The sequence below is a fragment of the Mucor mucedo genome (genome assembly GCF_025094135.1).
Source record: "Mucor mucedo strain NRRL 3635 chromosome Unknown EV154scaffold_119, whole genome shotgun sequence".
In the NCBI taxonomy this organism is placed as follows: Eukaryota; Fungi; Mucoromycota; class Mucoromycetes; order Mucorales; family Mucoraceae; genus Mucor; species Mucor mucedo.
Genome location: NW_026252403.1, coordinates 64,358 through 82,234, shown reverse-complemented (window position 1 = coordinate 82,234; position 17,877 = coordinate 64,358). Strand labels below are relative to the sequence as shown.

The 17,877-nt window shown below is 34.1% G+C and overlaps 3 protein-coding genes across 3 annotated transcripts; 1 reads left to right on the top strand and 2 right to left on the bottom strand.

Annotated features, from left to right (window-relative positions):
- Nucleotides 1-257: 257 nt before the first annotated feature.
- EV154DRAFT_485627 (uncharacterized protein) lies at nt 258-1,099 on the top strand (the record flags this gene model as incomplete). The annotated part of the gene is made up of 4 exons (XM_051598769.1): nt 258-299; nt 338-496; nt 556-585; nt 938-1,099. The coding sequence occupies 4 exons, from the start codon at nt 258-260 to the stop codon at nt 1,097-1,099; spliced, it is 393 nt and encodes a 130-aa protein (XP_051453297.1).
- A 3,012-nt stretch (nt 1,100-4,111) lies between these two features.
- EV154DRAFT_485626 (uncharacterized protein) lies at nt 4,112-5,330 on the bottom strand (the record flags this gene model as incomplete). The annotated part of the gene is made up of 4 exons (XM_051598768.1): nt 4,112-4,381; nt 4,413-4,473; nt 4,896-5,098; nt 5,250-5,330. The coding sequence occupies 4 exons, from the start codon at nt 5,328-5,330 to the stop codon at nt 4,112-4,114; spliced, it is 615 nt and encodes a 204-aa protein (XP_051453296.1).
- Nucleotides 5,331-6,364: 1,034 nt separating this feature from the next.
- Nucleotides 6,365-7,215, bottom strand: EV154DRAFT_555072 (uncharacterized protein). The gene is made up of 3 exons (XM_051605249.1): nt 6,740-7,215; nt 6,586-6,674; nt 6,365-6,516 (listed from the first exon to the last, which is right to left on the bottom strand). Exons 1-3 carry the CDS (start codon nt 6,911-6,913, stop codon nt 6,459-6,461), a joined length of 321 nt encoding a protein of 106 aa, XP_051453295.1. The 5' UTR covers nt 6,914-7,215; the 3' UTR covers nt 6,365-6,458.
- Between the last annotated feature and the right edge of the window lie 10,662 nt (nt 7,216-17,877).

Sequence of the window (17,877 nt, the reverse complement as noted above, 5' to 3'; positions counted from 1 at the left end):
ACTGGAAACAACAAAAAAATTAATTAAGATCGAACGACCAAAGATCTAATAATCAAGTTTAAAACAACAACCAATTATATAACAACAAATGATATAACAACAACATCAAAACAAAATCCAATATTGAAAAGACGGAAATCTTCAAAATACCCATCCATGTTTGCTAAACTACAAATTTGCAATATGGCCCAAGTCTGAGCGATACAACTTTACGCAAACACAGCTGAAATTGGGAGATTTAACAAAATTACGGGCCAATGGATATTAGCGGTGCAAAAGCAAGTAATAACATCAAGCATGTAAAAATTTACTATCGACATAAGCAACTACTCAATAGAATTGCATGTTATTCACGGCTGCTTGCTACGAACACCCACCTAGCAAACATGGTATAATCCAAATCAAGGTATCTCAATGGACACTTGAAATCTCGTTGAAGTTGAGGCAAAAAAGATCAACGATGAAGAGACACGCTTCAGTTTATACTGATACAAATGTAAGTATAATTATGGCATCTTCATAAAACGTTTGAAAGTTAAACTTTTTGTAATTTAGACAGTTGATGACTACATATTGAAAACCGTAGTAAATCAAACTAATGGGAGTTTAAAAACAGTCATCGTACAATATTTAACAAATACGATGCCGTTTATTACCAGCATGCCTTTTGCTTCTACTAGCTTCTACTAGCGGAAATTTATAAATCAACATTATACCAATTTTACAAATACATCGTGGTTTGGTAAAAGCATCAAAATTAGCTTTTACTAGGGAACGCCAAGAAATTAACAAAATGTATGCAAACCAGACGAGAAAGTAACTTTATTTATTACGAGGCACGTATCAATGTAATTCAGGGATCATTCTTATGCTGACTAATTCTTTAGGCCATCTTTAATTTGTCAGCGGATGTCTAAAAATAACTGATGGGTTAAAGATCTTCTTGTTATATTTCAAAACATCGAACTCAATTGTAGCGAAGATCTCGGTAAAAGTCTCCAATGAGTCTTGTAGTAGTAACACCAACGAAGAAGAATTATCTGTAGCTATAAAGAGACTCGAACTGGATCAAGCAGCATTAGTTCTAGAGAAATATTAAAGTAATCTCTACTTTATTAAAGACAGTGCTAATAGCAAGCTCCAAATGAAAGGTAAAGCGAAGCATAATGTCTTGTGACGTTTTTATACTTATCTCCTTAGACCTCTTTAGCTTTACCGATGATCCAGAAACAAAACACCTTTAAAAAAAAACTCCTTACGTTTTGTCAGCGGCTAGTCTTCTGGAACAAAGCAGTTTTGACTTGCTGCATAATTCCAATCATGATACGCTTTCATGCAATACATTCTTTACACAACCCAGATGTAAAGTAAGGGTAACATAAGTAATAAAAAATACATAATAGTAATTAACACGTTTCACAGTTTGAATAGAAACTGGGTTCTTTATTCGACCCATGTACAAACATGGTCCAGAAATAGCAAAAACATCTTACTTTGCAGCGGTGATATGGAAGATGACGAATATAATTTATCATCTAGTTTGAATCATGGTCTGTCTTCATATCTGCATGTTTAATGCCACAAGTTGCAAACCAAAGGTAAACTACCAATTGAATACAAAAACGGCAAGATTTACTCAATTGAGCAGTAACTGGCAATCCCGCTAAACCAAACATCCAATACGGTTCAGCAAAATTTGTTATCAGTGGTACCGAAAAAAGCAAATTCGTCAAGCCTCTAATTATTATGAGGATACGTTTTCCAGTAACGGTGTTTTCATACAATCAGCTACCAACCACAAATGAAAAATAACCTGTGTGATTTAAAACTGATTTTTATAAACTCCGTCAGACACTGTGTCATCCCGCTGAACTAAGCAATAAAACGGTTCCAAAACAAATTCAACAACTTGTTTAAGTGGGTTTGAAGTCAAAAACAAATTTTATCGCGTTGTCATCAATTGTATTAGTGCATTCTTTCACACAACCAATCCATGTGATACGTCTCATAACCAAAGGTAAAGCGAATCAAAATTTTAAGATAATACGTTATACTAATTATGCTTATTAGGACTACTTATCAGCGCCGATACGGATGAACGCAAATACTAATGTCTTTTGTCAAATACCCCGGTGGGTGGTTTGTCACATAATATTGGACGTTTGGGTAAGCATACTATTTTTTTTAAAAAACAGGCGAAGCTTGGAATCATGGTTCTAATTCACATTGTCATGTAGATTCAGGAATTAAAAAAAACAAAGTTTACACATCTTTTCCTAATTCCTAAGCATAGTATATTTTTGTAAATAGGAGTAGTCTTACTATAAATAAAATTTACTCGCCTTAAATTGTACATAAAAAACTCTTTTTTAATAGCATATGGTTGATTTTCACACACTGCCACTTTCAAGGGTTAATGTCTTCAATATAATTTTACAGCTGCAGTTGTTTCAGGCAGAAAAAATAAAAAAAAAAAAGAAGGCGTGAGCATTTCGGATGCATTACTAGTGTTCGGAATAAAGGCCGAAACTCTCGAGCGAGCTTCGATCGTGTTCCAGTCGAAGCTCGCTCGGATGCGTTTTTCTGCAGCTCGAGCTCGCTCGAAGTTGCTTAAGCTCGGCTCGGTTGCAAATACGATAGCTCGAACTCGCTCGCCCTTTTTATTACACAAAGTGCACGTCAAAGTGATGTTAATTACAGAAAGTTATGATAATAAAATTGTTATTTATTGAAAGAGAAGTTGGAAAAAGAAAAAGAAAACTTTTTTTTTTAACCAGCCTTAACACCAAATTCGGATACTTAAATCAAACTATTACTGCAACTATAATTATAATACATTTGGATTTGTGAACATGAAAGCTTAAATTAATTCTGCTACGTCGTGTTACTATGGTTGCTGTAAAAATTTGGCTTAGTTGGGCATAGTGTGCAACACTGTATCATTTTCTATGGTAAATGTGTTTGTTGGTTGTACAATTAAATAAAAGTCCAAAGCATTTTAGTTGGAATTATTAGAGCATAAATAAAAAAAAATGATAAAGGGAAGAAAAGATTAAAATCAAGGGGAAATGCCATCTGTAGTCTTTCAAGGACCTTAACTTTAAAGTGACTACTATCGACATTTTAGCCGAGCAAGCATCGATCAAAGCTCGCTGGAACCCAAAAAAAGTGGCGCAAGTTCGAGTACAAAAACTCGGTTTGAGCTTCGTTCGAACTGGCGCAAGATCGGTGCAAGCTCGAAAAGTTCGAACACTATGCATTACACTGTTAAGCTGACAATTTTTTTTGCCAAAGTGTATTATAAAAGGGAAGTAATTAACCAATGCTTGTGATTAATAAATGCTGAAATGTTAAGAACATGACATTAGTACGACAAACGATATTAAGTAAAGTTATTTTTCAAAGGATAAAGAATAGAGCGGATGGGTTGTAAAAACAGAAGGAAAGAAAACACCCTATTTGAATGAGAATCTTTTTTTTTGTAATCTCCAAAGAATATAGTCGAAATAAACGACTAGACAGCTATACGCAGACAGCCACTTTTTCGAATCGGAACCAATGGCTAAGTTGATTATCATTTAGTGTTAACAGAATTATTCGTTCAAACTAATAGGATCAAGCGTTCACAGACGACCTTTTACTCAGACATCAACGGATAGTTATTTACAAGCCGTCTGCTGTTCTTCCGCTCGAATTTGTTACATTACTTATTTCGATGCCGTCTTTTATGTAGACGTCAGACAGAAATAAAAAAAAATTGATGTTGAGCAAATAAGGGGATTATCTTTCCTTTTAAGCTTTTCGTGTACTCGGTTGTTTCCCAGGCCTAGATACCAAAAGCGTAACAGATGTTGATTTTGGATTTTGCTTGGATGTGGGAATCATAAAACCTGTGGAGATAACTGTTTATATGATTTTGGCAATGACGATGTATGCTAAATATCGATACTTTCAATTAATCCCAGCATATAAATAATTTAAAGGCAACCGTTAGGTGGTCAATAAATTTAGGAGAAATAAATAAATAAATAAATATTCGTTAGTGATCAAATCTGTAATTTATAATGTGGTTACAAAAAAAAAGAATCATTGTCAACATTAAGATGGCCTATTAATCCCAAGGGTAAAAGGAAATGAAGAGACAAAATGCTGTTAGTCGTACGTCAAAAATGTCAGCTTCACGCCTGGTACAAGCTTTAGCGGCAACATAACCAACTACGTGTAATGCATTTTTTTCGACCAACATGTTTGATACAATCAAGGCAATTTCTTTTATTATGAGGGGGGAAACACTTTCAACATAGGACCGACTTACTGTATCTGCAAGGGGACGAATAATGCGTACAATGGAACGCTTGTTCAAAACAACATAGGCAACACACTACCCTTTTTCTATAAATATCATTACACACCATTGTGGATGCTTGGACCAACAAATAACCTGCGCCAGTGCAGCACGTTATATCAGTCAATCTGTATGCCACAAGTGATCCAAAAGGTTATATCCTTTTAAATCTGCAAATGTTATCCAAAAAGCGCCTTCCATTTGGTACATCCGATATTGCTTGAATGATATCGTTGGTTGTAACAGTACAAACTATTCGACCCTTGACTAATTGATTGCGACAACTACTAAGACATGACAATTTTTTAATACAAGGCGTTTTGTTTACTTTTTTTTAAAATACTCACATACTCCTTGTTTTTGAAAAAGTGATTCTTCTTGCCCAGATGTTCAACTATTCAACTTCGGTATTGGATCATCTAGGACTCAATTGCCATTGTTGACACAAATGATTCAGACGATTTTTCTTAATCTTCATCCTCACAAGAGTCAGCGTCCAAGATACCAGAAAGAAGTTATTTTTTGATATCTTGTCGCGTCATACGCATACACGAGTGTGTCAGCAATACCACCCCAGACAAGCACACCAGCACAGATAGCTACACTTACACCAAAAAATCCACCACCAGTACCGAGAGATTCACCACTTCCACCACACAGAACTTCACCAATACTACCACAGACATGTACACCAATACCGAGAGCTTTAACAATACAGAGGGGTTCACTTACAGCTTTCCAAATGTATTTGCACTATGGATGTTGCTTTTTTTATACTGGAAAGATAAATAATTGAGTTTAAAGGATACTTCAATAACTGTGTGAAAAAAACCGCAAGCTTACAATCCAACAATCCCGGTGTATCAAACCTGATGAAGAAACCTTGCTGCAGCAATAACATTACCTTGTTGCAATATTTATCCTTTGGGAAATATATGTATTCATTAGCGGCACTATGGCGGAAATAATGGCAACTATCTGCCATTTACTTCACGAAACTGCCATTTTTTTGGCGTGCAAAAGTGGCAGATATGATATTCTATAATAACAAATGAGGCACAGCTGCCATATTTTTGGCTGGCAAAAATGGCACCTTTAACAGTTGAATGAAGCCAAGAGGTTCACTGCTGCTGTTTTTTGGTTTTAAAAAATGGCATCTATTTTAGTTTGTTGAAGACAAATCATTCACAGCTTCCCTTTTCCTGGCTTGTAAAAGTGGCAGTTATGATATTCTATAATAACAAAACGTTCACAGCTGCCACTTTTTTTTAAACGGAAAACCCCTTAACCTTTCTTTCAGACCCATTCTTTTATATTTGGTAGGCTCACATTTTCTTATTCATTGTTATTATTGGCAGTAAAGCCCGTTTTATTGTATTGTTCATTTATATTTCAGTGGTGTATAGGAGGGTTTGATATAACTTTAACCTTTTTATTTAGGTTTGTGGTTGTATACATGGCAATAAGATATACCATTATAATGCTTGGATGTTACTTTAGCTTACCTTTGATTCTCTTAACACTCTATAAAGGTATTGTTAGAAAATAGTAATATTGTTATTAATTCTGTATTTTATTACCAGCCTTAAGTTCTGATGTCGATGATTATTTGACCGGTGGTGTTCCTAAAATGTCGTCGTTTGAGTGAAAGGTACACAGAATAAATAGCCTATATGTAAGCAGTATGATATCAATAAGAATAAAACATAACTTTTTGAAGGCTATTTACCTGTAAAGATAGAACCGTCTATTGATGAGAACCATTATCTATGGAAAATGGTTATATTATGAAGACCTACTTTAGTTTGATCAAAATAAAAAAAATAGGCTAAATTTTTATCTAAAAAAAAACCCTTTAGTTTTTTATACAGATTACATGTCATTGCTTCAGTCATTGCAAACATACTCAATTCCAATATATTTGTTCACACTTTCCGTTATTTTGAAGGGGCTATATACCCTTACCATCATTATTTGAAGGCTATTTATTTTAAAAGATAAATAAAAGTAAAAGAAAGAGAGAAAAAATTGTAAGCTAAAAGAACGCTAAAATACACACTAATAAAGAAGCTAAAATCCAGAATGGACCAATCATGTCGACCAGACACGACTATTATCTTCTTCTGGTTCTTTTACGTGAAGGTTCATTCGCTACCTCTGGTGGAGGAGAACTGTATAAAAAATATTTATCGCATATGAGTATACATATATCATGCATGAAAAACAATAAAAAAAATTACAGCACGTCCGCTATGATGGGGGACTCATCGCGACCCATATCTTCGAAAGCGTCATTGATAGAGTGTGAACTATCGAGATCTTGTTGATTCTACATTTTTATACTTTGTTATTGATATTTATGTAACAAACCGCTAAAGAACCTTTTACTGTTATCCTTCTTCTGTGTGTTTGGTTGTCACTTTTAAAGCTCTCCCTTAACAAGCTTTTAGCATACCACATTCTCTTACACTGGTAAATTTTGAATCCCTTGTCATTCGAAGTTTTTCCAGGCGCAATATCTTTTTTTTTTAAAAAAAAATAAGTAAAAAAATGGCAACTTGTTACCATTTGCTTCACAAGCGCAAAAAATCATTTTTTATACCGTAACCCATCAAATTCGGATCAATATTGCATCGATTTTTTGGCATATAGCAATCTAATTTTAACTTTGAGATAGTTTCTATAACATCTAAACTACATATTGACGGTTCCAGAAATGTTTTTGAAGCATTTTTGTTTTTTTTATGATATTATGATCATTTGTATCAATCTTTTGCTCGAATCTTATTGGCTGGGGATATCGAGCAAATAAAAAAAATGGCAGTTATGTTGCCATTTAATTCACAGCTGCTGGTATGTCCACCATAGTGCGGGTAGTAGATGTCATAAACCGCCTAGGTTTAAGTTGCATATAATCATGCAAAATGTCTCAGATTATTATTGAAACCAAGCTAGCTCATTGTCCTTGTGCAACCTGCTCCCTGTTCTCTGTCTTCTGTCACACATGTCACGTCGAATATCACTATTGTATCCTGTTTTACGTCTCTGTTTTAAATAATGTATCTATGTTATCCCTTGTCCTTGTAAAACCCATTTAACATCCGTTTCCTTTGTACCTTTGCCTTTAAACTCCCTTGTAAAACATTAATAATGTCAGCCGATGTTATCCTCTGTATATATCCCGGACATTATCTGTATCTATGCCCGCTACCCCAAGGATGTCCCAAACGCAGTATGAATAATAATCTTTGTCTGTAAATCTGATCCCGAACTCTTGCTTACCCGACCAGCCAATTAAGATAAATAACAGCATGTTTATTTATTCTTTTTTCTGTATTCAAAATCTGATTTATTTTTCCAGTTTCTTTGAATAAACCTTTTTCTATTTTCATTCCTGTTTATATATATATATATTAATACTAACGCATACATAATTTTTACTTCTCCCTGTGCTAAAACCACATAATAGATACTACTGTCTACAAAAGGAAAGATGTTTCACGGATAAAAGATCGGGATTACGTGACCCTGCGTCATGAAAATTTCTTCATTACAACACAAGTCTAGGCTCCGACCAATGAGAGATCAGAGAACTTAAGGAACAATAATAAATCAAGGACAGCTATCTTACGATCTTCAATAAATCAAATGAATGGTCCATCATATAAAACTACGATGGATCTGAGCTGTCAAAAATACAAGCCAAAATATCTTCAATCTTCTATAAATATCAGGGCAAACCTGCCCGTCTAGTTAGCTCTTAATCAATTTTTATACAAATAAATCCACAAGACTTATAATTGTATTCTCTTTGTTTTTTATCTATTTTTTTTTGTAAAACTATTCTCTCTAAAAGTCTATTTTTACTACACTTTTTTTTCTTTTTTTTCTAAAAAAGGAAAAAATGAAAAAAATGAAAAAAAGTACTTTACAAGTCTCCTTACACCAACCCCTTTTTTCTTGTTCTTTTTTTGAACATTTAACCTTTTATCTTGATTTGTCTGCAACAGATTTACCAATATTGACTCCATTTCACCAGAATGACCTTAAACTTGTTGTCTCATCTACTCTTGGCCAACATGTCGATTTCATCTTTCGTCTTTAGTGTACAAAAAAAAAGTGATTTTAACAAACCTACTTTGCCACTTATCACGTTAAAGATCATGATTTGCTCAATTTCCATGGCTCGCTAATTCATTCTTAACAGGGTTCTACTCCTGTGTTTTTGGCACTCTTTTCAAATGCGATGGGTGACGACTACGTTGTTAATTGTGAAAAGCCGACTTTAAGTAATCAAAAATAACGTTCATATGAACGGGTATATGGCACATGCCATTATTGCCAATACGATGGGTCGGTACAGAGTTCCAGTTCAGTGACTGTTACTTGCCTTCTTTTTTAAATTCGATGGGTCGCCACTCCATCGGTTACCGAGTTAAGCTTCAGTATTTTTTAGTTACCTTCTAGTTTAATGCGATGGGTCGTCACTCGTTCGTCAACAGAGTTCTGCTTCTGTATAAAATAAAATGTAGATTCTGACAATGTGAATCTCCTTAATCTGTTCATGCCTTGTTTTCTTAAATAGCGAGTAAGATTGAGACATTGCAAAAGAATTTACAATTGAGATAACACGCCCGCATGGGTAGGGCAGTGATGTCATAAAGACTGTTGACGCAAAAAGTTATACAAAAGACACCATGATTCGGGTGATCTTGTTCTTTATGATCGGTACAGCGTTAAGCCACAATACGACAATTCAAGCGCGGTCCGTGCGCTAAGTTGCTCATTGTTTGAATACCAGTCATAAGCCCTTTGGCATGGAAATCACAAGTCGATTTCATAGACTGCCAAATTGGAAAAATGAGAACAAAGGTGATCCAATTTCTACTCCCGGTAATATTTCGACAGGTCTAAATAGCAACATTTATAACAGTTAGACAGCTGTTATAATCGTTAACGGGATTAGACTTTCAGTGCCATGATGTTAACATGTTGCTATGTCGTCATTGCTGTCCTATTGTTTTTGGTTAATTAATCTCATGAACATGCTTCAGGAGAACCCACAGACTTAAGCTTCGGGAAGACTTAAAATCTGCCCAACAGTCAACATTTATTTACAATGCGAACAACACAAGACATAATGTACAATAGGTCACAACAAAGAAGATCCCAGGTTCAGCATTAGATCTTGTAGGATTAGGCTGGGCCATTCACCAAAAAACAGAATGAGGCATTTCTAGCGCTGCAATGAATATGGCTAGCTGATCTTGAAAAATGACCTAGGATTTTACAGGTGTGGATTTTGCACTACAGTATTTTAATCATGCGCCACTATAAATAAAATGTTCACGTGATCAGTGTCACTGGTGTATACTCTCCACAGTGTATTAAGCTAAGCATACAGCCTATAAGCACTGCTATTATAAGCGTAAGCGTTGGCTTGAGGCTGTTTTGACCATGGTCTATATTGTTTTATCGAAAAACATTTTGTTTGGTAAAAATGTGCGCGCGTACGCTAGCTTGAAAACTATTGTTGTGTTTTTGATCTCTGACCTCTGTGGCATGTACAATCAGAGGAAACAGACTGGTTTTTCTTGAAACGATTTGATTAAAAATGACGTTTTATAATTTCCCTGTTAAAGTATGGTCACTGGTTATTAAAATTTTACTTAGACATCCCCATACGCAAAATACGTAGACAAATTAGGCGCATTTTCTGGGCCAATATTTAAAACATTCAATATGTAAAAACCATACGGTGTCTAATAAAAACTAGTTTTTTAATTATGGGCCGAATATAATTTGTCTGGTAACAAAAACTGCTCTAAAAATATAATAAGTTTAAAGAAGATTAAATCTGGCCTATAGTTATATAGAAACACTTTTATTCCATCTACAGGAAGGGCAGCCACATGGTTGACTTGTTAAATTTGTCATTTTCCTCGAGGTAAATCCTTTGTGTTCTGGTCGATTTCAGGTGTTTTGAAAAAAATCATAAAATTAAAATCTAATTAGTTATTCAATTTGATATTGTCAATAATTCTGAGTATTTTTTTAGCGTTAAAGGACATACAGGATGACAGTTTACTATACAAAAAAGTCAGTTTAAAAAAAGCTTGTTAAGTGAAAAAAAGGACCAGGAATAGTGTTCGAACTTTTCGATCTTGCACCAATTTTGCGGCAGCTCGAACGAAGCTAGAACCGAGTTTTTGTAATCGAGCTTGTGCCACTTGTTTTGGATTCGCGCGAGCATCAACCGAAGCTCGCTCGGCTAAAATGTCGATAGTAGTCACTTTAAAGTTAACGTGCTTGAAAGACTAGTATGGCATTTCCCCTTGATTTTACTCTTTTCTTCCTTTTACCATTTTTTTTTATTTGTGCTCTAATAATTCCAACTAAAACGCCCTAAAGTTTTATTTAATTGTACAACTATCAAACACATTTAACACACAAAATGATACAATGTTACACACTAAACCTAACTAAGCGAAATATTTACAGCAACCATAGTACCATGACTTTGCAGAATCGATTTAAACCTTCATGTTCACAAATCCAACTGTATTATATTAATAGATGCAGTAGCAGTTTCAGTTAAGTGTTCGAATTTGGTGTTAATGCTGGAAAAAAAGTTTTTTTTTTCGTTTAACTTTCTAATGATGACACATGTTCGAATGGGATCCTAATGAAAACCCAGAAAACTATAGCAATAGTTTTTCGCAATACTTACAATAGCAGTTACAACTTAGAGCGTAGAACGAAATTATTTCGCAATTGCAGAAATGTAACAAAACAATAACATTCTCTATTTATGGAATAATTGCCAATGATGGCGTACAAGCACAGGTTGTAAAACTGTTACAACCAAAAACTTCTCTAATATTAATTATCCCGTCAAGGTATTTGTAAATTTGGAGTGAAAATAAATGGTTGTTATTGCAAAAGATTGAAAATAAGACAACAATCGGAACCATAGAAAACATATATAAAGGGAAGTGTAAAGCTTATGTCTTTTTCGCACCGTCACCATTTAACTGGAAACTCCGACCTATTAATCAGTGATATGGCCTATATCTTAAGTTTCGAAAACAACACTGGTGATAATGATCTGTCTGTGATTACTGATCGTCAAATGACCAAAATTTTTCTATTTCTGCTTGTTATCCAATGTCAACCAGCAATATGATCCTTTAGTTTTAATTCAATCGAGATACTTGAAAGGCGATGGGGTAGTCGTTAAAAGAAACAAAATCTGGAGATTTTATCCAGTGTCCATTACTTCCCGACTCCAGGTGTATTAATTCAAAACATACGAAAGAATATCGGCTACGTATATCAGTATGGCTATTCAATTATTGTTAAGAAATTCTATGAACAAGACATTTTATATGTGCTATTTTGATGGAGCCCATGGATGTCATAAGCATTAAGAGTCCAAGAACTTCAATACCTCTGCAACTAGAAGACATTTAGAGGATGTTCCTGGTCTAACAATGACGACAGGTAATGAACAGTCTAAAATTTTTCCTACTATTTCATACTTGCATGAATAATTAGCTGCTTTAACTCAAGTATCTACAACATCATCAATTGTTTCATTCCTGTCCCCGATTCAAAAGCCTGTCGACAGATTTATTTTCCAAAAGAGACTCATCAATTTTATAACCCATCAAAGATTGCTGTTCAACGTAGTAGACAAAAATGTTTTTGAAGAGTTATTAAACACGTGCCAAAAAAGCAACAAAGCCAGCAACAGTAAGACTCCCATCAGAAGAAACTGTAAAAACACTTATTTCGAAGGAATTATTGTGTTTTAAGGTAAGGTTTTAAATTATAAAAAGACTATATGAGTAGTTTGAGACTGTTTATAAGATTGTCCTTTATTAATAAATGAAATATATGAGTATTTATATAAACGACTGTCTGCTGTGTTCATATCTCTAGTGCTATCTTGAAGTTATCATTGATTAACCAAAAATGTATATGATTATTACATAGTCACTAATTTAGTCTTCTTCTAATAAATGTTAAGTCTTCTTAACTCTCTTTGCTTTAAACTAAATTTTAAGTATTTCTCAGACGTACTAAATTAGACTTGTGATGTAATATCCTTATAGTTCTTACTATGACATTTATTGTTAAGCTTATATCACAAATGGTATCAGCATGGATAAACCTTTGTTAGCTCTAATATGGTTATAGCCTTGCTAGGTCACCACAGGAATACCTGGAAGAAAAATGATAATAAAACAAATTTTACAAAATCAACACTCGACTTCTTTCTCTGCTGACAAGTGGACATCTCCCAGCGGACAGAATTACATGCGTCTAGATGCTCATTATATCAATGCAAATTGAGAGCATAAGTTAGTTGTTATTGGGCTAGAAGAACCTAGTGAGGCACATAATGGGGAACACTTGGCTGCCATGTTTTTGAAGGTTATTGATGATAAGATATCCGGTCGAATCATGCATCCATTGTTTGTGATAACGGATCAAACAACTTAACGATGGTTACTTTCTTAGAAAAAATATCCTTGGCAACCAAAACGTTTTTTTTTCAAAGAAAAAGAACATTCTTCCATGTGACCTTCATGTTATCAATTTATGTTTTCAGCAGCTTTTGAAACAGCTTTTAGATCTACCGCTACAGCGAGCACAGAGATGCGTCATGCCACCGACGAGAACGAAAGTCAAGTAGATAGTCAATCTGGTATTGGCGAGAAATACGAACGCATGGAGATGGATTAGGATAGTGGCGCTGAAGTGGATGAAGATAGATATGACGCTGGAGTTAATTATGATAAGCACCCAGTATCCAAGATGCGTCGTAGCATTTTTACGATAAGGTATTGGAATGTGATATATTTGTAAGGTTTACCGTGCGTTAATAACTTTTAAAATTAGAAAATTATCGAATGTCACCAGATAGTATAAGCACCAGTTCACCACTATTTACAAGGGAGAAGTGTATCTTGTTTTAACATACAACACACGAACACGTTGTAACAGCACGTCTGAGATGATTGATCAGTGTTTCGAAGTAAAGAAGGCTTATAATTTGACATGTCCGTCAGACCCCTCAAAGCTTGAAAAACATGGTTTGCAAGTAATTTTTTAGCCGGGTTTCTGCATGCTATCATGAGAATGTCATCAGAAACGTAAGTATAAAAAAAACCTAACTATATTTTATCAGCTTATTAATATTCCATTACATAGTAACAGCAATTAGTGATTCGATCTTAATTTATCACCTAGGCTAAAAAAACTTACTTAAACATAATAAATGCGGACGAATGGGCGAATGATCGTCTGGGGGTAAGCATCCGTTCAAATCTGAGCGGATAGTCGTCCGTGAGCGAGTATCCGTTTATTTTGGGTAAATAAACAATGGTACACAAAAAATAAAATTACTTCATTTACTCAAAAAGGGTAAATATTCGTCCAGGGGTAACTGTTCGTTCATTTTGAGTAAAATATAAACGTTGCACAAACATTTAAGCCTTTTTATTCGTTCCATTTACCTGCAGCAGACGAGTATTCGTCTATGGGCGAGTACTTACTCACATTGGGTAAATAAAAATTACTTTATTCGTTCCATTTACCTGCAGCAGGCGAGTATTCGTCTATGAGCGAGTACTTACTCACGTTGGGTAAATAAAATTACTTCATTCGTTCCATTTACCTGCAGCAGACTAGTATTCGTCTATGGGCGAATACTTATTCACATTGGGTAAATAAAAATTACTTTATTCGTTCCATTTACCTGCAGCAGACTAGTATTCGTCTATGGGCGAATACTTACTCACATTGGGTAAATAAAAATTGAGATCCACTTAAAATTACTCATTCATTCCATTTACCTGAAGCAGACGAGTATCTGTCTTAGTGTCCTGTTGTCAAGAAACCGCGTATACAAAAAAAAATATCTGCCTCCAGTCATCCCTCCGTCGTAACACCAACCTCTAAAAAGTACATATAAACGGAGAGTTTTTTTTCCTTTTCTTTTTCATTTTCCTTTTTTCTTTTTTAATATCTATTTTTTTATCTTTTTACCTCAATAAATCAGTTTTTTTTTAAAAAAAAAATTACTTTTATTCGTTCTTGTTTCTCGTAACCATGTAACTGAATAAACGTCTGGGCTTACTTCTTTTGCAATTACACTCTCGTAAACTCACCATTCCATCTCTGAAGTCCCTCCCCTTACTTATCTCTCTTTTAAATCAGCATAGGCAGGTGTATAAAGGCCGTGCTTGCAGTGTACTACGCCAGTGCTATAAGTAAGTGTTTTTCGTTTATGGCTTTTCCTTTCTCTAATTATCTCTTCAGACTTACGCTTCCTGCTTTTACAGTTGTGGCGGCTACTCTGTTTAGAAAAGGAATTAGTACGTATCAATTTTGAGTCTTCTTATCATAAACTAACCTAATATTCATTTAGAAAACTTTGGTTATCTCCCTTGTTTTTAGATTATACGTTGCTTCCTATACAAAATAATCAATGCCTTTATGTTATGCCATGTACCGTTTACTTTTTAGCTCATTTAAGTAGTAATTCTTCTACATAGCAATTTGTCCTCAAGTATCAAAATATAAATAAATCTTACTTTCATTCTTTTAAATAAAATATATAATCAACTTTTAAAACTGCAAACCAATTTTTTCAAACGAATGAATGTATTAAATGATTCAATATGTATAAACAAAAGTTTTTTATTTGGCTGAAGGCTGAAAGGGAGAGCTGATTTTAAAATATACACCCCCTTAATTATGAATTTAATCCGGTTTTTTTTTTTTTTTTTTTTTTTTTTTTTTTTTGGGTAAATGGGTATACGCTTACTATAAATTCGTCTAAACGAGTAAATGGGTAAATTTACCCAATTCGTTTTTTTTTGGGTAAATGGGTAAACACTTACTAAAAAATTCGTCCAAACGAGTAAATGGGTAAATTTACCCAATTCGTTTTTTTTTGAGTAAATGGGTAAACACTTACTAAAAATTCGTCCAAATGGACGAATCAGGCGAAGCATTATAGCCTTGGTGTATAACGCATTAATGGGACATATGGAGACATTTGTAAGAAACCTTGACGACCACAATAATCAAATCTATCAAAATAACACGATATTGAAAATGAACAAGGACTAGCTATGATTTGGAATAATAAATGCCTATAAAAAGCTTGAAAAATACTACACCAAAACAGAAAACAGTAACGTGTACTCGATTGGTACTGTCATGTTTCCAAGATACAAGTACCAGTACTGGAGGGATAAAGATTGGAAAGAAGGTACGTATCTTGAACAGGCTTTGAACATGGTCACGGATGAGTGGGACAAAAATTACAAGTTCGAGGTGTACATTACAATTCCCCTCCTGCTCAAAATATAGATGACGGTGAAATTTTTGATTTTCGATTGATGACCCTCTTCTCACAAGAAATGCTAGCGACTCTAATTTAATTGACGATTCAATTAGTTAAATCAACGTTTGTTGATAAACATAAAAATAAAACTAAACTGATAATACTCTAGATCAAGGCAAAAAAGGAAGTTAGAATAGGTTGCCGATGTATTTGAATACTTGGTCAGTGGCAGTATCAAGAAGAGATCGACATCCCAGTACGACTAAAACATTTATGTGAATTATTTATCAAGGTATCTTGCTGTACCCGTTCGAGTACGCAATTGAGAAGAGCAAAATGTCCCAATGACATTGTCGTATTTGCGTACGACTCACTTAAGTATAATCAAGCAAGTCGTTTAAATAAATAAACTATGCATTTAAAACAACCTTTCATGTTGCATATGAGCATAAACTGATATACTGTTATACAACTTCTCCAACTACGAGAACATACTTCTATATTAAAGATTGCATGATTGGCCTAAATACGATATACGAGTGACAGTTGGATACAGAATGCTATGCCACTGAGTTACGATATCACCGATCGAGAAGACAATCTTCTCAAATCAAATCAAGAATTATAAGAAATGCAAACTTAGTATTAATGGTTCTCTCAATGGATTAGCTACCCAGAAAGAGAACAGAACAGTTATTAATATAAATGGTTTATTTACGTATACATTGATATAATGATACAGCTAATAAAGATTATAAAGAAATAGTGTTTGAATTAATGGATACCTATCTTCTACAACCAAATATACAAATATCGATAAGACATTTTCTATTTGGGATCGTATTTTATTCATTACAAAGATAATGAACAAATGATCAACTACCACTATTATGTTCTATTGCCAATTCTACTTGAAAAACAAGTATGCATATTTTACAGTAACTGCTGCATGATTTCTTAAATAGGTGGTTCTTAACACTGAAACTTTATTAGAATACCCATGCTACCGATACACTGATATGGGACAACGTTAACTGGAAAAAATATCAATGAATAGTATTCATTTAACTCGAAGCTGAAAACAAATTATAGATTAATTCCAAAACCAAATTGGTTGGCTCATCCTTAAAACCCAGGAGAGTTCTGAAATATAAAAATGACCAATTATCTCATAACAGAATAGTTTTTTTAGTCTATTTTTACCTCTAATAAATATATAATTCCATCTAATAATTTTTCAAGTGCATTATTTTTGTCAAATATCACGGCTGTGACATTCACTTTGAAAGAAGCCTTTGCTTCGGCTTCAACGTAATCGTCATCCTCATCCTCATTTACCATCCTAACATCTCTGACTTCTTCCATCAAATCTCCAAGTACTTCGTTATTACTGCTGATTATATCGTTCAAAATATAAGTTTTTAAACATAATATGCGATGAAAGTTGTTTTCAATCATTATGCTTACGATTTTTCCAAGTCGAATATATTGCTGTTGGGAATGATCTCTTCCGTTTCAGGCATTTTCGGACATTCTACTTAAGCTGCTACGGTTTTGATGTTGTTGTGCGGACGAAAGTAAGCACATGATTATTGCTGTACTTACTGCCTTTTGCCAGTACACTGGAACATTTTTTGCTTCAAAAAATGATAATTGTAGTTGTTGATGAGATGAGATGATCGATTCCATGAGGAGATGTTTTTAAGCATTAGTCGCAGTTGCAAAGATGGAGGATCTTTTAGCAAAAAATAAAAAAATCTGAAAGGGAAAAATAGTTTTTTTTTTATCACAAGAAAACTCTATTTAAAATAAAATGAAAGCCAATATTTTTCGGAGTTTGCTATTACTCAGTGTAGTATGTTTGTTGGCCTCTCATTTTATTACTAATGCGACCAGGTGTACGAGACAATGGACTAAGAAGCTTTTTTACACATCCATAGTAGGCCCATTCCAATCTCAACTGACAAAGTTTTAGGAGAAGCGATCATTGCTTTTCAAACAAAATACCATTTTCACTCCACTGCTCTGATCTTAAATAAGCTGACTTTGACTAAATTTCTTCTAACATCGCAACTTACTAAACTTTCGACAATAAAAAATCAATTCACAACCCTACATCCTTCATTTTAACCGAAACGAACACAATATTTAGAAAAGACCAATTGGTCAA